Consider the following 21643-nt stretch of genomic DNA (forward strand, 5'->3'; position numbering starts at 1 on the left):
GGCGCATCCTATATCCGATACGCTGGCCAAACGCCGGCTCCAACATGGCATCAGTGATGCTGACATAATCAAACACGATTCCGCTTCCGATTTCAATTCAGTCACACCGGGGACACTTCCGCACTTTAAACCCAAGCCTAACCCAGACGGATCGTGCTACACGCACACATTTCAGGCTGATGATAGCTGCTCAAGCGTTGCAGCTGCGAACGGCCTTACAAATGATGACCTAGAAAACTTTAACAAGAAAACCTGGGCTTGGAATGGATGCTCCAATGTTTGGGTTGGCACTATTGCTTGCCTAAGTATAGGGAGACCACCATTTCCAGCTCCTACAGCTAATGCTGTATGCGGCCCGCAGGTACCTGGAACTAAGGTACCAACTGGAGATAGCGATATCGCCAGTCTCAACCCTTGCCCGCTAAATGCATGCTGTAATATCTGGGGACAGGTAAGCCCCGTCCGTTTGTCCCGCATATAAGATAAACCATTTGCTAATATATAATCCCAGTGCGGTACTACCGAAGAGTTTTGCATCAATACTGGTACTGGTGTTGCGGGAACTACTGGACCTGGCACCAATGGATGTATTTCAAACTGTGGTACCTCAATCATTAACGGTAAACCGCGTGAGTCCTTGATAAAACTCGGCTATTTCAAGGGCTATAACTTTTCTAGCCGTAGCTCTGTTTATCAGAATACCCTCCAGGATGATGCCTCACAATATTCACACTTGCACTTTGATTTTGGCTCAATTACACCCGACTACGAGATCAACACTGGAGATACTATGACTACCGATGAATTTAATAGCTTTAAACTTATCCAAGGCCCCAAAAGAATCTTATCATTTGGTAGTCGGACAATTTCCAATGATCCAGTGACTTATACTATTATTCGTGAAGGTGTTACGGATGCTAATAGACTACAATTGGCTACTAACATTGCTAACTTTATAAAGAAGCATGGCCTTGATGGAGTCAATATTGATTTGGAGTACCCATCAGTTAGTTCAACCCTTTCTAGAAACAAACAAAGTCATTTATTCCCTACTAACATGATATACTCAGGCTCCTGGCCTTCCGGCTATCCATCCTAGGTCCAGGGATGAAGGTGAAAATTATTTAGCTTTTCTTGTCCTTCTAAAAGATTTGCTGCGGGAAAGATCGGTTTCCATTGCGGCTCCTGCCTCATACCAGTATTTAAAGGGCTTCCCAATGGACCAGATTGGGGAAATTGTAGATTATATGGTTTACATGACCTTTGACCTGCACGGCCAAGTAAGTATACGGATCCCATCACCTTGGAAACTTGTTTGAAGCTAAGCATTTATCTCAAGTGGGATTCACATGGCACATTTTCACAGTCTGGATGCCCATCAGGAGCGTGTCTCCGTAGCCACGTTAACTTAACTGAGACTATTAGCGCTCTGTCCATGGTTGGTGCTCTATATAACCATTCAATTGATCCTCCTTACGACCTAAACTAATAAAGGCGTTGCAGATCACAAAGGCTGGTGTCCCCTCGAATAAGGTTGTTGTCAGCATGCCTAGCTACGGGAGATCTGTTGCAATGGCTGAAACTGGCTGTCATACGCCGGATTGCTTATGCACTGGAGGGCCCCAATCCTCCAACGCAGCAAAAGACGTATGCGCTCAGACTGCCGGATATATTGCTAATGCAGAGATTGAAGAGATACTTAAAGATCCAGGTCGAATCAATCAGCACTACATTGATGGAGCAAGTAATAGCAATATTCTTGTATACGACAATACCCGATGGATTTACTATCTGAGTGCTGAAGTCAAAGAATCACGAACAGCTCTATTTAATTCGTTAAATATGGGTGGCACCGCTGATTGGGCCATTGACTCAGCATCTTATCACAACCGCCCTGCCAACGCTGGGGGTTGGAGCAATTTCCTACAGAAACGCAGGCCAGGAGAGGACCCTTACGGGGTTGAAAAGCGAACTGGGAACTGGACTGAACTAACTTGCGAAGATCCGGGAGCTGCAGATCGCAGTAGTCTGCCTCCCTCCCAGCGGTGGGGAAGCTTGGACTGTAATCACGCTTGGCAGGACGCGATCAATATATGGAAGACTGTCGATAAGCCCCGATCAAGCGGTGAGAATAAAGCGTTCCTAGCATCTATTTCAATTACATTCAGTGGGCCAGAAGGCGCAGACTGCGGCAAGTTATACGACGCGAGCTGTGAAAATACCCGAACATGCGACACGTTCCACGGGAAAGGCACAGGTGCAGCGGCCTTTCTAATATGGAACTCCTTGGTGATGGTTCACAATGTAAGTTTCTAATTGAATCTTCTAGTTATGACAAATACCTATAATACAGTCATCTAGAATCCAGCTAACCGACGCCAAACCATCAATGCAGATGTACAACGACATCGATAAAAATCTGCAAAGAGCTACCAGCGATTTAGTCAGCTCTGTATTTGACTTCACAGACAAGTTCTTACCGACACTTCCTGCCGACAATAAGTGGTTGCTAGCCATGATAGATCTACTCCCTATCGGGACTGCTGCGATTGGCGGATTTGTTTTTCATTCTTGTAAGCTCACGCGCCTCGTTTGACTGAAATAAAAAAAGACTGACTTTTGAAAATCAAAAAGGGCTGAAGGACATGGCATATTTTGTAGGGAAACCTACTCGAGATGATGAACTAAAGGCTACCACATCACTTCTTATCGGACAAAGTACAAGACTTGCTACAAGCTTGTTAGATACCCGTAAGATGCAAGTTACCCCCTGCCCTATCCCCTGGTTTTTGCCCTGCAACAGCCCTAGCTGCCAGTTAGCCCAAATAATCGTATGGCTGACGCTTGGTGGTTGAATTAACAGTAGTGACTGGTCCACAGCGACGCAAGATGAGTTCTCCAACTATCTTGGTGAAACCATCTATGCCTGGGGCAATATCACAGCAGTCGCTCTCCGTGACCTGTTCAACGGCAGTGATACCTCGATAACTACGCTTACAGACATTATCTCTGACGGCAAGCTCATTGATGGACGAAAAGATAATCAAGATGATGTTAGTGTCTTGAATACTAGAGCCGATGCACCCATGTATGATGCTGGTATTGCGAGAATTGTCTTTGGTTTTGCTATCCCTACCATCTGGACCGCCGCGGGGACATTCCCTTTTATCATTGACTCCGGCTATCTATGCGGCACAATCGACCCGCTCGACTCTTTCCTCTCTGTGGAAACTATGCATGCCACAGCTAGCTGCGTTGACGACAAACTCTACTATCTAGCTTCACCAAAAGGCGACGCACGTGTCTTTGTACCTCATCCCCGCGGTAGCGGCGGGTATTACAGAAACAACAAATTCTCAGCACCGCCTGGGGTCGAGTTTTTGAACCACGGGAACTCTTTCAAGGGTGTTACTCTGGATGATATAGTTAAGGGGTGAGTTCGTCGTCCCTTTAGGAAGTCGCCATAGTTTGGCACAAGCAACTAACTCAAGCCCAGAGCTGTCAACACGTACAAACAGAATGGAGGCAGAAACGGTGGCAATGTAGCTGACCCTAGCGATGCTGGGACCCGCGAAAGGCTCGTAAGTCAAGATATCACAACGCCAGGTTTCATCCGTGTGCCTGTCTGCCGCCCGGACGCAGCCTTCAAGTCATGGTTGGGACTGAACAACAAGCCTGATACCCCGTTGGAAAACTATCCGTGCTCCCCACTATTAGCCAGGGATGAATGCGAAGCCTCAACGTTCGAGGACCAGACGAACGGCGGGTCCCCGCTAGTGTCTGATTGCAAGACAATAATTAAGAACATTGAAGGAACCGATGGTCAGTGGACTACTCAAGTTGTCAGCAAGAACCAGCGCCAGCTCGTTGATTTTGGAACCTGCAAATTTGGTGTGGAAGCGACTAAAGTGAACGGAAACATAGCCTTCTACGTTGGCGCACAGGACATCGTTGATATTATCACAGACGCGATTAAGCAGTTTGCCAAAGACGGCAGGGTTGCTGCCAAGGGCGACATGTCGTGCCGGGGGAACGCCCATGGCCAGAATGTCAAATGGGGGATCTATTAAACTGTACTTCGGACGTGTTCCTTTGCCCGAACTCGATTAGGTTATATGGCTTGTGACGCATTATCCTTGGATTTGCATTGGACATACCTGGAAGTTATTAAGTACATACGAAGTGCTGATAGCTTCATTCAACTGTACCCTAAGTTTTCTTGAATATATATGTATAATTTGACTCCTTCTTTTCTTACATTATTGGATTGTCTGACTTGTAACTCCTACACCCTTGATATATGAACTATATATCCTGTGTTGGCTGCCAGAGATCTTCAAATTAGTTGCTATAGTCCAGGCAAGGGTCACGCCGGAACACCGCTCGAAAGGAGGAAGGAGTAGGGCAGCCCTCGAGCCTTCACCGCAGCTAGCGAGGCCGATGAGGCCGGTATGGAGGTTGTCCGTCCCATGAGGCTTGTTTTTCGCTCCTCTGCCGCTCTGGGTGTCACTTTGCTGTCGCTTTGATGTCCTTTTTTTTCTTGATCTCTACTTGAAGCTGGCTGTGGAAGTCGAAAGGAGGAGCATGTTCATGAGAGGCTAAAGTTGCCGAGGTTAAGCCTTGCTGTCGTGTGACAGGGTTATAAACATGCTGACTAAGGCATGGTTTCATCATAGCAAGCACTGTCGGCCAGTAAGGAATGCTGGAGCAGCCCTTACCTAAGCTAGCGCCGTCACTTATAGACTATCGTGCTTACCTAATCCCCATGTGATGCCGCAAAAGAAGCAAAAAACGAAAACGAAGCGCGCGAAAAGAGCGAAAAAAAAGGACAAGCAAAAAAAAGAGGGACGAGAAGACAGGCGAGAAGAGGAGGAGGAGAAGGAGAAGAAGAGAGGAGACGAGACGAGACGAAAAGGCTCCGGAGCGCTGGGAGGAGTCTGGGGTAGACAAGGGACCATCCCGGGTGCGGGCGTCAGCTCCTTTAGTTATATGAACCCGGTGTTCTCTATAAGTAACGGCGTAACTAGCTAGCTAGTGAGTTAGTTAATGGTTATGACTATAATATTCTCCAGCAGTAGAAAGGCGCCCGTAGGTCAGCGCTCAATCGCCACGACACCGAACCAGCCGCGCCGCCTCCCGTCCCTTGTCCTGTCTCGCTCCCAACTCCCTCCCCCAGAAGACTCGCCTTACGCTTCGGAGTACAGAGTGACCGTCTCGCTGCTCGCCGTCAAGCTCGAATTGCCCATCGTCTTGCTCCTCCTCTTCTCCTTGCAACTCCCCTGGAACTCGTAATCGCAAAATCCCGGCCGACTGAATTGACCGATACCGACCGCCCTGGCAGACAGGCGTACTTACACACAGACAGCGCCAGCGACCCCCTCCCCCCTGCGCAAATCGATCAACCGTGTGTCGGCCTCTTCAAAGGACGCAAAGGAGGGCGCAAGAGGACACACTGCCGCCCTATTTCGTTGTTCAGCCCAGAAACCGCCATTACACCCTCGCTTCGTGCCGTTAAAAGAGAAGGGAACTATAGCTTGCTGCATCCTTGAAGTCCTGTGCCACCGTTCCAGCGTTCCGCAGCCTCCTCTTGGTTCTCGTTTTCCTTCTTCATCCTCGACTTTCTGCTACCTGGGCTGTTCCATGGAAGGATCGCCTTCTCACTCGAATTGCGGTCGACGATGAGCAGCGCAACAGCCGATCCAGAGACAGATACAGGCCAGAAAGTCATGGCTGACTCGGAGGTCCAACAGCAGCAGCAGCAGCAGCAACAACAGCAACAACAACAACAGCAACAACAGCAACCAGCACAGCTACAACAGCGTGAGTCGCTCGCGGGAAAGGCGAGAAGTGCCACTTCGGGCACCAGTCCGCGCGGAGACGGCGGAGAGGATGGTGGAAGCGGAAGCAAGCAGACGACGACAAGCTCAGGCAACCAGATGAGTTTTAGACGGTGAGTGCTCTGCCTCCTTTTTTTGGGCCCCCGAGAAAACGAGACGGCTCTATTTAAGTTCTACGGGTCGACTGTTATTTGCTAACTGCGTCTCGGTATCTCCTCTAGACAACGCGCATCGCGGGCCTGCGAGGTATGTTCCGGACGTTTGGTCCTCTCAGTTTGTTTGGTGGAGAGTTCGCGTTTCTCCCCCTTGAGCCGAGGCATCTCGGCTTGCGTTGGGCGGTGCTAGTTATCTTATCTACAAATGCAAGACGGTCAGGTCAAGTGCTAACATGATGCCATCTTGGTAGACATGCCACGCTCGAAAGGTTAGTTCTTAGTTCTTTGTCTGGTTGGGGCGGTTTGGCCGGTGTTGGTTGGCGACTGATGTGCTGACGAGACGGCCTGCAGGTTCGATGCGATGCAGCTAGCCTTGGTGTACCATGCACCAACTGCGTCGCCTTCTCGATCGAATGCAAGATCCCTTCTCCACGGCGGAAGAAGAACCAGGCCAAGTCCAAGGATGGAAGCGAGTACGTCTTGGGTTTCCTTTCGCCCTGTCATTGGGGGGTTTTTTTTTTCCCTTCTAACACACCAGACACAGGGAACGCCGTGAGCAAGGTAACGAGGACGACTCGAAAGATGAAAAGGCTGAAAGCAAAGTGAAGCCTGCAGATGGCATGCCAGTCACAACTTTTACGGAAGCCCAGCAAGCCCAGCAGGCATCACACAATACATCCTACGCCCAGTTCATGAAACCCAAGTTTGCCCGTGCTCCCATCACAGAGGCTGGCCGTGTCGCATACCTAGGCGAATCATCAAACCTCACCTTGCTCGTCCAAGACCGCCATGGCACCACAGATGTCGTCCACTACCCGCTACCGGAAGGCCTGCGTGGCTCGCGCTCTCGCCTCACCGAACTCGATAACTTCGAGATAGACATCCTCAACCAACGTGGTGCCTTCTTACTCCCTCCTCGTGCTCTGTGCGACGAGCTTGTGGACGCTTACTTCAAATGGGTCGCTCCGGTCGTACCGCTAATCAACAGAAGCAGATTCATGAGACAGTACCGGGATCCCAAGAATCCGCCTTCTCTGTTGCTCTTGCAGGCGATTTTATTAGCTGGTTCGAGGGTGTGCACCAATCCGCAGCTCATGGATGCAAATGGATCCACTACACCGGCCGCTATGACCTTCTATAAGCGTGCAAAAGCGCTGTATGATGCTAACTATGAAGATGATAGAGTTACCATCGTCCAGGCTTTGTTGTTGATGGGCTGGTACTGGGAAGGTCCCGAGGGTGCGTACCTGTTCCTTCACTGATGTTATATTATATCGGAATACTTACACAGTTATTAGATGTAACGAAGAATGTTTTCTTCTGGACAAGGGTTGCAATCATCATTGCCCAGGGGTCTGGAATGCATAGAAGGTAATTCGCCTCCCGTCTTATCTGTACATTGACTGCTGAAATGCTAATGTCTTCTAGCGTGGAAACATCTCAGCTAAGTCGGCCAGACAAACGTCTATGGAAACGTGTATGGTGGACGCTGTTCACCCGAGACCGATCTGTTGCGGTTGCGCTGGGACGTCCAGTAAACATCAACACAGATGACTCGGACGTGGAAATGCTCACGGAGGATGATTTCATTGAAGATGATGCAAATGGGCCAGCAGACTACCCACCTGATTCCACTCATGTTCAGTTCTTCCTCCAATACGTCAAGCTATGCGAAATCATGGGTCTGGTTCTCTCACAGCAGTACTCAGTGGCTTCCAAGTCAAGACGCACCAACGCCATTGACTTGACACACAGCGACATGGCGTTGGCCGACTGGCTACAGAACTGTCCCAAGGAAGTATACTGGGAGCGATCACGACACCACTTCTGGTCTGCTCTGCTACACTCAAACTACTAGTAAGCCTTTTTTACCTAGCATTGTTGAAGAGGAGTTTATACTGACATGTGCCTAGTACCACCTTATGTCTACTTCATCGAGCCCATATGCCTCCTGCAACTGCTGGTCAGAACGCGGGAAACGATGGAATATCATATCCTTCCCGCACAATTGCATTCCAAGCTGCAGCCATGATCACATCAATTACAGAGAGCCTACAAAAGCATCAACAGATTCGCTTTGCACCTGCGTTCATGTGAGTAGCGCCCCGTATCTACAGGTGAATAAAACGGCGTTGACTAATATGATTTCTGCCAACAGTGTTTATAGTTTGTTCTCTGCACTGATTATGCATGTATATCAAATGCGGTCGTCTGTCCCTAGTATAGTTGCGACAAGCCAGGAGAGGATCAACATATGCATGTCGGCACTCAAAGATGTTTCGAAAGTATGGCTTGTTGCCAAAATGGTACATACCCTATTCGAATCCATCCTGGGCAACAAAGCTCTTGAAGAAAGGCTGCAGAAAGCTGCTGGTAAACGCCATCAGAAGGCAAGACGACAGCAACAACAGCCACAGCCACAGCCACAGTCACAGCAACAGCAGCAGCAGCAGCAACAACAACAACAAGAGGCGCTGAAACGGCCTGATCCACCCAAGAGGAAGTTCGACGAAATGGATATAACTATGCCCAACGGGCCTCCTGCAGCTCAGGTATCATATGAACGATCGAGGCCACAGACTCCAGCTGCAACGCCGTCAATCACTCCAAGCCAATTACCGGGAAACGTGTCTGGACCTGCAGCTGGAAATACACAGCAGCACCAACAGCATCAACGTATGCCGACAGATAATACCTTCGTCGGAACCGGCAACGGTGCCACTGGCATTGGAACAGGCAATACCCGTCCAACTTCCCCCTTCAACCCAGCTCTATCAATTCCACAGTCTCCACCAGATCTATTCCTCGTCACTCGCAACTCACCCAGCATCTCTCAATCTTTATGGGAAAACTTTCAACCTGACCAACTATTCCCGGACGGCACCAACATGTCTTTCCCCGGCTTCTCACCTTCCTCCACAAATGTTGACCCACAGCTTCAAATGCCTAGTTTGAACAACACGGCTATGCCCATGGGTATGCCGAATCAAACGCATCTTTCGCCACGGGCTGCGCAGAGTCCGACTCTCATGGCTGGTTTGGGCCGCATGTCGCCACAGCACCAGATGGGTCAGGGAGTACCGATGCAGGGACAATGGCCTATGCAGACGTTCGATCCGAATGTCCCCATGGATGCATCCAGCCAGGATGACAACTGGAGTAATTCTTCTCGACAACAGGGGCCAATCCCGCCCACTCTGAACGTCGAAGACTGGTATGTATTCTGGTCTTTATCTACTGACATGGTCCTTAGCACTGTACTGACACCGTCCAGGTTCCAATTCTTCGGCATCAACGGTCTACCCGATCTATCTGTTGAAAATCTGTAAATTACCTCCCGTCGATAATTTACAAGGAGATACCCTTTTCCTTGCCCTGCTGTATACCGTCTCTCTCTCTCTCTCTTTTACTCTCTGGAGCATATTCAAATGGGAAAGGGGTGAGTTAGCTTTTTCTTCTGTCTTCAATTAAATATATCCATCCTGAGGCGCTTGATGAACTTTTTGGGCGGCAGAGGTTTGAACTAAAGGACTAGTTAACCGTCAAGTTTGGCTATTTTTATACTCTGTGAGGTTGTAACTAACTGCTAACAAGCTGCGTTTTGACTGAGCGTGTGTTCTACCATTGACCGTCTGTAACTGCGAGCATCTCGTCTGGTCAACTTGTAATCAAGTCAATGAAAATCTGCTCGTATCATTTCTCCTTTTCTGTATCCCCCCTGTAGATCGAGGGCGAGTCATGTGATGCCGGCCTGCGCAAACGCCGAGCTGGTGGCCAAAATACGACAGCAAAGAAGAACAACGACGACGACGACGACAACGACGACGACGACGACAACGACGACGAACAAGCAAAAGCCAGCATCAAACAGCCAAACGACTGCCTGCACCAGCCGAGGACAGCTTGTGAAGACAGCTGTGCCCTTGCCGTCGATCTTGCCTACCTGTCCTGAGGCCCATTGACTCCCCTGCTCCGGGAAGCTTACCTCGCACCGGCGGTGTCTCGCCTTACTCCCTCACTATCTAGATAGTTAGTTAGGTGTCCCCCGTCCCTCCGTACGCCTTGGCCAGAAAATGAGCAGCAGCCTCCCGCCGTCAGCCAACTAAATGACGAACTCGGCGTCGAACTCCAACGTATATCACGCTCTATACGGTGCCAGAGGGTCGTAGGGGAGTTTACTCCTGTTTTCAGCCCGCTTGCAAGACGATCGATCGCGTATTATCCGGTTTGGGACGGCTTTGCTCCCCATGTCCAGATAGCCTTACAACAATCGTACGCCCACCGAAAGCCCAGAACGAGCATACTGCGAGGAATACACAGAGACACAGAGTGAGAGAGCTGCTACTTTACAACTTAGCCTGCTCAACAGCTTGATCTACATGACTGTCCTGCATACTGGTTAGCGCTGTGTGATCAGGAATGAGCAACGACACCAATCTCCTCGATGCTTCGAACTCCTGGACCTCGATTTCGGCGCATGGAAATGGCTCTGACTCCGCTACCTCGACCATTCGCTCCCGTACTCGACGAATAATACCTTCGTTCGATGGTGCAGATGACGATGGACAGACAGCTGGCTTTTCGGGTAATACATCGCAACGTTCACTGCACACAAATGGCGGAACTTCTAGGTCTTCTCCTTACTCCTCAAGAGGGGTGTCTCCAATACCGAGCAAGCGACTTCCTCGTACGGGAGGTGGTGGAACGGGTTTACATGATGGCCAGAGCCCAAGTACCGTGAGAGGTCGTGGGGCTGGTTTCGGTGGTATGACGCGAGAAGACGCAAGAGGGGGTGGAAAGTCGAATGGGTTTGCTACCGACTTTCTGGACTCTCCTTGGTCGTCGTTGCAGGGTCTTGCGTCGAATATTATCGGGTCTGGAAGCGCTTTGATTAACGGCGAGCCGGTAAAGCCGTTCGGACCAAGGTCGAGATCTGTTGGAGGAGACCTGGCGAGAAATAGACGGCCTGGACCTACATCCTGGGGACCGCCGCGTTCAATTATTGGAGAGGCTAATCCCGATGCCCAGAGGGAGAGACAGGAACTCATACAAGCGAAAAAGCGGGAAGCTCTATTGCAGGCCAATGGGGACAGTTTTCCCGATAGCCGGGGGAATTATAAACGGAGAGACTCGGGTGATGGATTTGAGAGATCGACTGGCACTTCGACGCCAGCACAGGAAGAAGGCGATGCGTTGGTGTATATCCATCCTGTCCAGTCGAGTGATACGCTTACGGGAGTGTCGATTCGTTATGGTTGTGAGCTGGCGGTGCTGAGAAAGTCGAACGGCTTCTGGCCTAGCGACAGCATTCAGTCTAGGAAGAGCATTGTTCTACCTGTTGAGTCGTGTACGCTCAAGGGCCTCCCAATACCCGAAGAAGAAGTCCGGAAACGGAATGATGATTCCAGAGAAGACGATCCAGATCATGATACCAGCTCGCTTGTTCCTGATTCAAATGCCTCCAGCTCCTGTGATTTTGGGTATGGAGACTCTCAGCCAGACCTCGATACATCTAAGACAGACAACGACTCGACTAGTGGCACTCCTTGGACGCACCACAGTTGGGTAAAGCTAGACGGTTTCTCATCACCTGTTGAGATCGGTCGACTTCCAAGACGATCTTTGGGATTTTTCCCTCGAGCCCGCAGGAAATCCCAATTGCGTTTAAGCCCTTATAAAGATAATCCCGGACCATCGTCTTCCACCCAAGATTTACCTGGCCTGCAATCCCATTCTCGTAAGCAACGGGATTCTACATCTTCCAGAAGAATATCAGATATAAGTCGTGATGGCTCGATGGCCGGCACCAGATCACCACGCTATTCAAGCTCTATGCAACACAGAAGGCAGCGCAGCATCACTTTATCCGGCCCAGGAGGTGTAGGGACGCTAGAAAATGCCACTTGTCCAGGTCCTCCGATAGACAAGTTTACTACTTTCGTCAACTCGCATCTGCCTACCTTGACCATCAAGCCTGCACCCAATGATGCGGCACCAACGTTTGCCTCTTTGCAAAATCTTGACCGTGCATCGCTCGATTCATCTGATTCCGCAGTATTCTCATCCTCATCTACGGCAGGCCTAGAGAATGTCGGCGGAGCAATTGAAGGCTGGTTTCGAAAAGTTGCGACGCGAGCAAAGGCAGGGATAAACGAGATACAACAGCAGCAACAGCCTCTCAGCCAACGACTAGCAAATCTCGGCCTTGCCGGGGCATCTGGTGATTTAATAGAACTAAACGACGCGCCTGAGTCTATTAAGCCTTCTCACTCTCCCTCTACTATTTTCATGGACGGACCCAGCGAGACCCAGGCAACGTCTAGCTCTCGTTCTGACACTCCTGCAATGCGTAGAAGCGCGTTCAATAACGACCCGTCGTCTCATGCTGATAACCGTCAGAAGAAGATTGATTGAATGGAGATCATCTTATATCACCAGTACTTGCTTGGACACCAGCCCTATGACTAGTCCTCAGTACCAGCATTTTATTTACTTTCTGTTGTTTCATTCTTTCCATATCCCCTGCCATCATATCAAAGGTGTATCCAGTTGTGTAATATGGCTTATTTCATGTTTCGTTTGGCGTTCCATTTTAGCATGTCTGCTTGATTCTGGCCGATGATAATTTAAGCTAAGAGTAGTATAGATGGCTTGAAACAATTGGGGGGTATCTGTTTCTTCTATATCAATGCAAGTATGTCTACAGACGTCCAGGTGATCATATAGTGAGGACCTCCTTTACTCTCCTCTGCTTGTCAACGATGAGCCGAAGCTGTCTGCCTTTCCAATCTTCGTCGCCCTTCTCCTCCACGGGCCGAAATACACCCTTTCTGAGCTGGTTTGTATATAGTTCGTATGATGGATAATCTGTAATTGGAAGCTTGTCAGTTTGAGATCCGGGAGTGAGTAGCATACTTTTCTTGAGCTTAGATATTACCTACATCCATTGACGAATTTCGTGACCTGATCTGAGGTCATCCCTTTCCCCTTTGTTGCAAGTAATGTCTGTTCCTGCTGTTGTCTCCAGTAATATACATTATGCGTATCTTCAGCATCACTAAGAACATGTCATCAGTATGTGCAAAACTAGAGCATCTGGACGTTTACCTACATGTGTATAAATGCATCAAGCTGGCTATATTATCATTAGTTTCAGTATAACACCGTTTAGATAACCACGTACCTAGTAAACGCATCATATTTCTTCAGAGAGTCATTAATGGTCATGACGTCTTCCAGTTTAACATGGCCAAGCTGCCCGTTATAGGTATCATCCTGTTCCCGCCGCCTCACGGCATTTTCCCACTCTGCTTGGATTTCACTCTCTGGTCTTGAGCGGAAACCAACACACCATCCTTCAAATATAACAACCTTAATCAATGGCTGTCCATTCTGAGTATCATTTACTATTTCCCACGTATTTTCCGGGGCACGATCCCCCTGGCCATTGAAGGCGGATTTGTCGTACGAAGGTATTTTGGTGGGCTCATTTCGCCGCAGGGAGTCAAACACCTTGCTACCAAGGGGTATATCGTGAGTAGACGGCTGGCCACGGTGTTGTAGAAGGGGATTGGATGGATGGGTAGCAGCAAGATGTTGTTGGTCATCGTGTGTTAGGTATATGTCGTCCAATGAGAAGGTGATTGTAGGTAGGTTATAGGGGGTGGTAGAGAGGGTAGATCGAAGTGTAGAGACCTAGAATTTAAATGTTAGAAAAATGCAGCATTTATCTGAGGAGGCTCTATGCAGTAAAGAAGCAATCGAGAGTTTAAGGATACTAATATCAACTGTTGAGAGAAGGGTATCTGACTAGGACCGTTTTCCCCGCGCCCTGGATACCGTTCAATCCTACGAAGAACGGTGGCGCGTTGGGACTATTCCCATGCTTCAACCTATGTGCCTCCAATAGCTTAAGCAGAAATGGAATGCAATGCTCGGACTTATCGTCGACGATAGGTGCATTCATTTTAAGCGTTTGTTCAAGCTCATGAAAGCTGTTCCTCCGGAGAAAAACATGGGGTAAACAAAGTCAAAATGAAGATAACGCAGATAAGGCGACGGCTAAACGTGCCGAGGTTAAATATCACGTGATCAGTCCCCTTAAGTGCTAAGAGTCAGGGTCGGCTATGGAGATACCGGCAAATGTTGCTTAGTTATACTTCGGATAAGTAGCATAAACTATGCCTGTTAGAAGAGGCTCGGTTGAGTGCAACCAGTCCTTAAAAAGTAGTTCATGTAGTTTATATTGCAGAGTTGTAGTCCGTACTTGGATAGTAAATGCAGCATGACAGCCTGTAAATAGACACTCTGAAAAGCAAATCATCTATCCCTGGTGCTGTACTCGAATGGCATATTTCCCCCAAGTGTTTGTATCCTCTCCTACACATACACCTCGCTGTCTCTCCCTCCCTCCCTTCAGCATCAATTTCACATGCAAAGTTAGCATCATGTGACCATGAAGCTGAGTCATCGCGTTTGCTAACTGCTGATTGGCTGAGGTGACGCTGATGATGCACAAGCTGCGGTACTTTAGAGTACTTATGCTTGCATAAAAATAACACGGTGCGCTAAGGTAACTCCTTGTAACGCCGCAGCCGAGGTCCAGCGAGTCTCGTGCCGGGGCTTGTCGATGCAGCAACAACGGGCTTCCTTTTATCCCACGCCTCGTCCGACTCTCCTCTCCTCCTGTTTCTCTTCTGCTCTGTCTCCAAATACCTCCTCTCCTTGTATATTATCATTCTCAAAACCAGGCCAGATACATATTCCCTTACACCCATTACTGCGGCCTCGTTATTCATCATGTCTCTTCGTTTCGATAACCAGGTCGTCGTCGTGACCGGCGCTGGCGGCGGCCTAGGAAAGGCATATGCCCTGTACTTTGCTTCCAAGGGCGCTGGTGTCGTTGTCAATGACCTCGGTGTGTCACATTCTGGAGAGGGCCAGTCATCAAAGGTACGTCAAATCTTAGTGCTTCTGATACTTTAAGCCTTTGTTTACCGTGGCGAGCGAGCTCTGGTGCTGACCCAATTTGGTTTATTCTCCCATCTAGGCTGCCGATGTCGTTGTCGAGGAGATCAAAGCAGCTGGCGGAAAGGCCGTTGCGAACTACGACAGTGTTGAGTTCGGCGACAAGATCATAGATACCGCTATCAAGACCTTTGGCCGCATCGATATCCTGATCAACAACGCTGGAATTCTCCGAGATGTCAGCTTTAAGAATATGAAGGACCAGGATTGGGACTTGATTGACAAAGTTCATCTCTTTGGAGCGTATAAGGTATGATTCTAGAGCTGTTACGGGCATGCGATAGCTATACGGTGGAGCTAACAGAGCTGAACAGTGTGCTAGAGCTGCTTGGCCTCACTTCAGGAAACAAAAGTTTGGCCGAGTTATTAACACTACCTCGGCAGCCGGTCTGTTCGGCAGCTTCGGCCAGACCAATTATTCTGGTATGCTTTTGCTTTTTGGATTGCTATTATGACAGAAATAATGTACTAACCAATTACTAGCTGCTAAGCTTGCCCTGGTTGGTCTTACCGAAACTCTTGCAAAGGAGGGTCTCAAATATAATATCCACTCCAATGCCATTGCACCAATTGGTAAGTGTGAATATACTATTACCCGGGTCACAATAAGAGCCTCACTAACAGTCGGTAGCCGCTAGTCGCATGACGGAAACTGTGATGCCCCCAGAGCTCTTGGCCAACCTAAAGCCTGAGTTTGTCGTTCCCATCGTTGCATACCTCGTCCATTCCTCTACCACCGAGACTGGTAGCATATTCGAGGCTGGTGCTGGTCACGTTGCTAAGATCCGATGGGAGCGTTCCAAGGGTGCTCTTATGAGGGCTGATGACAGCTTTACCCCGGGTGCTCTTTTGAAGAGATGGGAAGATGTCAATGACTTCTCCAAGCCAACCCACCCAACCGGCCCTGCTGATTACGTTGAGTTGATCCAAGAGTCCATGAAGCTACCAGCTAACCCTCCTGCTGAGCAGCCAGACTTCACTGGAAAGGTTGCTTTGGTTACTGGAGCTGGAGCTGGGTAAGTGATAGCTCGTTATCAAGTGCCAAAACATCAATTCTAACTAGTATTTTAGACTTGGCCGATCGTATGCACTCATGTTTGCTAAGTATGGTGCATCCGTTGTTGTCAACGACCTTATGGACCCTGAGCCAGTAGTTCAGGAAATCAAAAAGGCTGGCGGCAAGGCCGTTGGATCCAAGGCCTCCTGTGAGGATGGTCCAGCTATCATTAAGACTGCTATTGACAATTTCGGCCGCATTGATATTGTTATCAACAACGCTGGTAACTTGCGTGATAAAGCCTTCACCAACATGGATGACAAGCTTTGGACTTCGGTTGTGAATGTCCACCTCCGAGGTACCTACAGCGTCACCAAGGCTGCCTGGCCCTATTTCTTGAAACAGAAGTTTGGCCGTATTGTCAACACCACCTCTACCAGCGGTATCTACGGAAATTTTGGCCAAGCCAACTACGCATCGGCTGTAAGTATTACAAATCTCTTTTCCCTTTATCTTTGGATTCAATGTTGATAAGTTATAGAAACTCGGAATTCTTGGTCTCTCTCGTACCCTCGCTCTGGAGGGTGCTAAGTACAACATCCGTGTCAATACCATCGCCCCCAACGCCGGTACTGACATGACCAGAACCATCATGCCTGAGGAGCTTGTCCAGGCCTTAAGCCCCAACCAAGTTGCTCCTCTAGTTGTCCTTCTTTGTTCTGAGCTCCTTCCTGAGCCTACCACCAAGGGCCTCTATGAGTGTGGCAGTGGCTGGACTGGTAAGACCAGATGGCAACGATCTGGAGGTCACGGTTTCCCTGTCGATGCCGAGCTTACCATTGAGGATGTTGCCAAAACATGGGCTAAGATCATCGACTTTGACGATGGCCGTGCTGACCATCCCGACGACACTCTTGCCGGTACTGAGAGTATCATGGCCAACATCAACAACAAGGTCGGTGAATCTAAGAAGGAAGAGGCCCCTAAGGGTGGCGACCAGACCATTTTGGACAACATCTCCAAGGCTAAGGAGATGAAGGCAGAGGGAACTGCCTTTGACTACGCTGATAAGGATATTATTCTTTACAGTCTGAGCGTTGGAGCCAAGAGGACTCAGCTGCCACTCGTGTATGAGAACCATGATGAGTTCCAGGCTCTGCCTACCTATGGTGTTATTCCATGGTTCAACACTGCTGTCCCCTGGAACCTGGGTGACGTTGTTGCCAACTTTTCGCCCATGATGCTCCTTCACGGTGAACAGTACCTCGAGATCAGGAAGTACCCAATCCCAACGGAGGCTAAGACCGTCACATACCCCAAGCTCATCGATGTTATCGACAAAGGTAACGCCGCTATTGTTGTCATGGGTTACACCACCAAGAATGCAAAGACTGGTGAAGATCTCTTCTACAACGAGTCCACCATGTTTATCCGTGGAAGCGGTGGATTCGGCGGCTCAAATAAGTCTACAGCTTCCCGCCCAGCTGCTGCCACCGCTGCCTACAAACCACCGCAGCGCAAGGCCGATGCTGTTGTCGAGGAGAAGACCGGCGAAGACCAGGCTGCTCTGTACCGTCTCAACGGTGACCGCAACCCTCTCCACCTTGACCCCGACTTCAGCAAGATGGGCGGTTTCAAGACTCCTATCCTCCACGGCCTTTGCTCCCTAGGTATCTCCGGCAAGCACATCTACGAGAAGTACGGCGCATTCAAGAACCTCAAGGTCCGCTTCGCTGGCGTCGTCCTGCCAGGCCAGACCCTCAGAACGGAGATGTGGAAAGAGGGCAACGTGGTTGTCTTCCAGACCACTGTTGTCGAGACTGGCAAGCCTGCTATCGCCGGCGCTGGTGTTGAGCTCGTCTCCAACCCAAAGGGCAAGTTGTAAATGATTCTACTAAAAAGAACTCAGTATAGATGCTTTAATCATCACTTATTGCTCTTTTTATCGCACTATTTTTGTTGGAAAGGCCGTCTTGTTTTCTATATTTGCTCTTTCACGAAGCTCTTTTTATATCAAGGATAAGTCACGGCAAGCTCAGTGACTAGGTGTATTGTATCTTATGCCATGTTTCGTTTTCTCTTATTTTCTCTCGAAATCTAGGAGATATATTCTATTCAACCTGGCCTCCGGCTCTTCAATGTAATACCTGTGATAGGGGGGACTTCGTAATCTCGATATGCGGCTGATGGCAAGCACTGCGTCATTGACCCAGGGATGACCCAGGATTCTCAACGAAAAAAAGTACTTTCAAGACAACATCACGTCGAACTCTTTCCGGGAGGCCGATATAAAGGCGTACGTATCACCCAGCAAGACTTATCTTTATGTCGACCTGTCGTCTCGCCTGTCACCCCCATATTCTCGTTATCGATGCTTTTTTTCCCTAGGAATGAGGCAGCAGATCGCCTATCATGGTACTCTCTCTCCTGAGCAACAAGACACCTCGCAACAATAAACGAACGCCAGCACCGCTATCATCTTCAGCCTCCTCTTCAACTGCGTCCTCCTCCTCGAGATCTATAAAGGTGGTTTCTCCGGCCACTGCTATCACCGTAAAGCTGTCCCCTACGGCCTCGTCCACTCTCGCAGAAGCCCTTCGCAGCGACCCGTTCTCTCCAGGTTCGCAGTCCAACACCAACACCACTACAGCAACGACAACCACCACGACTCCAGCAGCTGATATATTGACTGGTTCACACGATACGGAAGACGAGAACCACCGTGAGCTACGAGAACGTAACGATGCACTGAATGTACTGGCTAGAATATTCCCTGACATACATCCAGAGGTTTTCAGAGAGCTGCTTACACGATTCGACGGCAAAAGCAGGCTGGAAGTTAGTGTTGAGCAGCTATTAAGATACCGATCAGAATGGGTCAAGGGGAGATGGAACGTTTCTTCTACTTCCGGGGGAACTGGCATCCTTTCTACCACGGAGGGTAGCCCTGATGCTAGGAACAAGCCAGTCCCCAGGGAAGAACTATTCCGGAGCGATCAATACAAAGACGCTGTCCGGGCAGCTCTGGCCGCAGAATTTCGATCTCTGAGCAGAAGTACAATTGACGCTGTCCTTGCAGAAGGGAACTTCTCATATATTCGTGCGCGGCCAACTCTTTTGGACCTATCTCGGAAATCATGGCGCGTTACATTGGGGAATATGTTCTCCTTCAAAAAGAAGAAGGCGCCGCATAAGAATGATCCGCCTCCATACCTGGTTTGGCAGAGAAGTTCTACTGACGAACCTGAGCCCGTTCTGAAAAGTACGGGGTGTGAGGAGTTAGATGAAGAGATTCATTCTACGTACTTACTTCCGCTTGTCAATCAAAGACGAGAGACACAGGTCGAGGAAGACTTTAGGAAAGCCGAAGATCTGAACGAAGTAGAAGCAAAGGTGGTTGATGCTCTTTACGAGTGTGATTGTTGCCTCTCGGATGTTACCTTTGAACAGATATCAACATGCTCCGAGGCATGCCATGTCATCTGCTTTAACTGCATACAGCGCACCCTTCAAGAAGCACTCTTTGGTCAAGGATGGGATAAGTCTATCAGTTCCGAGAAGTCGACTCTATGGTGTATCGCCCCGTTTGCCAACGGGACATGCCAAGGGACGCTGGATGCCGAGCTGGTTAAGAGAGCAATCTTGAAAGAGAGATCTGGAATGGAAACATACCGGAAATTTGAAGCTCGTCTTGCCTCTGATTCTCTCGCCAAATCAAACCTGAAACTGATTCACTGCCCTTTCTGCTCATATGCAGAGGTAGATCCCGTTTTTCACCCATCGGTCAAAGGGATAACTTGGCAATTCCGCAAAGCCAGCCTCGCTACAAGTATAGCAGTGTCCATCCTCCTTCTTGATATTTTTCAGTTCTTTCTACTCCCTCTCCTTCTTCTTCTCTGCATTTCACCCTCTGCGTTAAGAACCATTTTCCATCGGTCTTTGCAGAATATCTGCCTGAGGAGACGATCACCGCGTTTCAAATGTGGGAACCCGACATGTTCCCGGGCGAGCTGTATGCGTTGCCATAAGGCATGGAACGATCCACATACATGCCATGAGCCATTACTCCAGTCTCTAAGAACTACAGTGGAAGCGGCTCGGACCGCAGCTATCAAACGCACTTGTCCATGTTGTGGACTATCGTTCGTCAAATCTTCTGGATGCAACAAACTTACCTGCGTGTGCGGTTATTCTATGTGTTATATATGCCGCAAAGCACTTGGACCGAAACGTCGACAACAATCAAATGACCGAAACAACAATGGCGGAGGGGGCATTCAACTCTTAGATGGTACAGCAAATGCAGAGTCTGACAATGACGAGATTGGCGAGGAGGCAGAAGGCTACAAACATTTTTGCGAGCATTTCCGAATAATTCCGGGTTCCGCCTGCACAGAATGCAACAAATGCGGCCTCTACCAAACAGAGGATGAGGAAGCAGTTGCGCAGCGTGCAGGAGAGCAGGCTCAACGGGAATGGAGGATCCAGCAGGGCATGGAAGTCAATACCGAAGACACTCGTACTACAGGTGCTGCAGTAACTAGCCACAAGCGAAATCCTACAGGAGCAACTCCTAATGGAATGGCTCGTGTCTATGACTGGGATTTACAGTTTGATGTTACCAGCGGATCCCGGAAGTTCGGCTGGGAGTTTTGGACCAAGGATCTCTGGCAGAATCAACGGTGGAAGATGGAAATCCAGCTTCTTGTTGACAATGCCATTGATACTCTTGTTGTTGTCGACGCCATGTGACGGCGTTGTCTTATCACGATACGAACTATTTACGAATTTTCTTCTCGCTTTATTTGTTTCTCCGGGCCCAGACTCGCATCAGGGGATATATCTGGTGTTAGAACTCTGGCGAGACTTGCATCTAACAGTAATCGGGTTTCCATGGGTATAGTGATGTTAAAGGTGCTAATAACGGCGGGTGCTGGAAAGGATAAGGGGTAACGGGGGTTTGCATGGCGTGACACTTTGACTCCTTACAAATTTGCATGTTTTTTTTGATCATAATTGCATTATAGCTGGCTTGAATCCTGCTACTATCAAAGCTAGCTGAACGTAAGAGGCACTCGGGATTGGATATCGGGCTTCTTATAGTTTAATTGTTTTACTGTTTCATATTTCCTTCTTAGTTGCGGATTATTATATTCTCTTTAATACTTCAAATTGATCAACGCTTTCAGCACTTGGAGTGATTCTTTTTACATTCATTCATTCATTATTGTATATGTAGCAGTTTAATATCAATGTCATGTCGTTAATATCAACTCCTAGCAACGATTCCAAGGCCGCCTGGCACTTGGATGTGATATCAGTCACGTGATTGAGTTCTCTCGCCCGACCTGAACTCCAGAGGCCAAATCGCAAAGCCAGGACAGCAAACCGGCCGCAGCTCGATTGCAGGCAACAACAGCTTTTCCATTCTACGCTTTGTTGACCACCTCCATCGGGTTTGGAGCTTAGACAGATAGGCAGCAGGCTCCTTAGAGGATCCGAGACGGCGTGCCTGGGAAAGGATCGCAAAACGGAGCTGCCTACGAGCCACGTCAACAGCTTGCCCGTTCTCTGAAACATATACAACCGGCCATCGGCACTTACGATATAGATACCTAGCCAATTAT

General features: G+C 49.0%; 7 protein-coding genes across 7 annotated transcripts; 6 read left to right on the forward strand and 1 right to left on the reverse strand.

The window, feature by feature from the left end:
• Window positions 1–175: 175 nt before the first annotated feature.
• ARB_05820 (class V chitinase, putative) lies at window positions 176–4070 on the forward strand (the record flags this gene model as incomplete). Its single annotated transcript, XM_003015464.1, has 8 exons — window positions 176–451; window positions 512–1006; window positions 1071–1313; window positions 1504–2304; window positions 2354–2573; window positions 2662–2751; window positions 2881–3433; window positions 3497–4070. Coding segments are annotated over 8 exons (3252 nt in total), but the record flags the coding sequence as incomplete, so codon positions are not given.
• A 700-nt stretch (window positions 4071–4770) lies between these two features.
• On the forward strand, window positions 4771–5954 carry ARB_05821 (uncharacterized protein; the record flags this gene model as incomplete). Its single annotated transcript, XM_003015465.1, has 3 exons — window positions 4771–5019; window positions 5205–5404; window positions 5552–5954. 3 exons carry the CDS (start codon window positions 4771–4773, stop codon window positions 5952–5954), a joined length of 852 nt encoding a protein of 283 aa, XP_003015511.1.
• A 291-nt stretch (window positions 5955–6245) lies between these two features.
• ARB_05822 (C6 transcription factor, putative) lies at window positions 6246–9944 on the forward strand (the record flags this gene model as incomplete). Its single annotated transcript, XM_003015466.1, has 10 exons — window positions 6246–6261; window positions 6360–6465; window positions 6537–7231; window positions 7291–7363; window positions 7421–7849; window positions 7906–8085; window positions 8160–9151; window positions 9348–9431; window positions 9528–9559; window positions 9717–9944. The coding sequence occupies 10 exons, from the start codon at window positions 6246–6248 to the stop codon at window positions 9942–9944; spliced, it is 2835 nt and encodes a 944-aa protein (XP_003015512.1).
• Window positions 9945–10411: 467 nt separating this feature from the next.
• ARB_05823 (LysM domain protein, putative) lies at window positions 10412–12406 on the forward strand (the record flags this gene model as incomplete). The annotated part of the gene is made up of 1 exon (XM_003015467.1): window positions 10412–12406. One exon carries the CDS (start codon window positions 10412–10414, stop codon window positions 12404–12406), a length of 1995 nt encoding a protein of 664 aa, XP_003015513.1.
• A 304-nt stretch (window positions 12407–12710) lies between these two features.
• On the reverse strand, window positions 12711–13958 carry ARB_05824 (uncharacterized protein; the record flags this gene model as incomplete). The annotated part of the gene is made up of 4 exons (XM_003015468.1): window positions 12711–12859; window positions 12934–13049; window positions 13176–13687; window positions 13845–13958. 4 exons carry the CDS (start codon window positions 13956–13958, stop codon window positions 12711–12713), a joined length of 891 nt encoding a protein of 296 aa, XP_003015514.1.
• Window positions 13959–14791: 833 nt separating this feature from the next.
• Window positions 14792–17901, forward strand: ARB_05825 (short chain dehydrogenase/reductase family oxidoreductase, putative; the record flags this gene model as incomplete). Its single annotated transcript, XM_003015469.1, has 7 exons — window positions 14792–14944; window positions 15042–15269; window positions 15304–15442; window positions 15503–15592; window positions 15651–16035; window positions 16091–16499; window positions 16558–17901. 7 exons carry the CDS (start codon window positions 14792–14794, stop codon window positions 17899–17901), a joined length of 2748 nt encoding a protein of 915 aa, XP_003015515.1.
• A 527-nt stretch (window positions 17902–18428) lies between these two features.
• Window positions 18429–20768, forward strand: ARB_05826 (uncharacterized protein; the record flags this gene model as incomplete). Its single annotated transcript, XM_003015470.1, has 1 exon — window positions 18429–20768. The coding sequence occupies one exon, from the start codon at window positions 18429–18431 to the stop codon at window positions 20766–20768; it is 2340 nt and encodes a 779-aa protein (XP_003015516.1).
• Window positions 20769–21643: the final 875 nt, after the last annotated feature.

Source organism: Trichophyton benhamiae, assembly GCF_000151125.1.
Source record: "Trichophyton benhamiae CBS 112371 chromosome Unknown Abenha-G-c-322p01.r1, whole genome shotgun sequence".
NCBI lineage: Eukaryota > Fungi > Ascomycota > Eurotiomycetes > Onygenales > Arthrodermataceae > Trichophyton > Trichophyton benhamiae.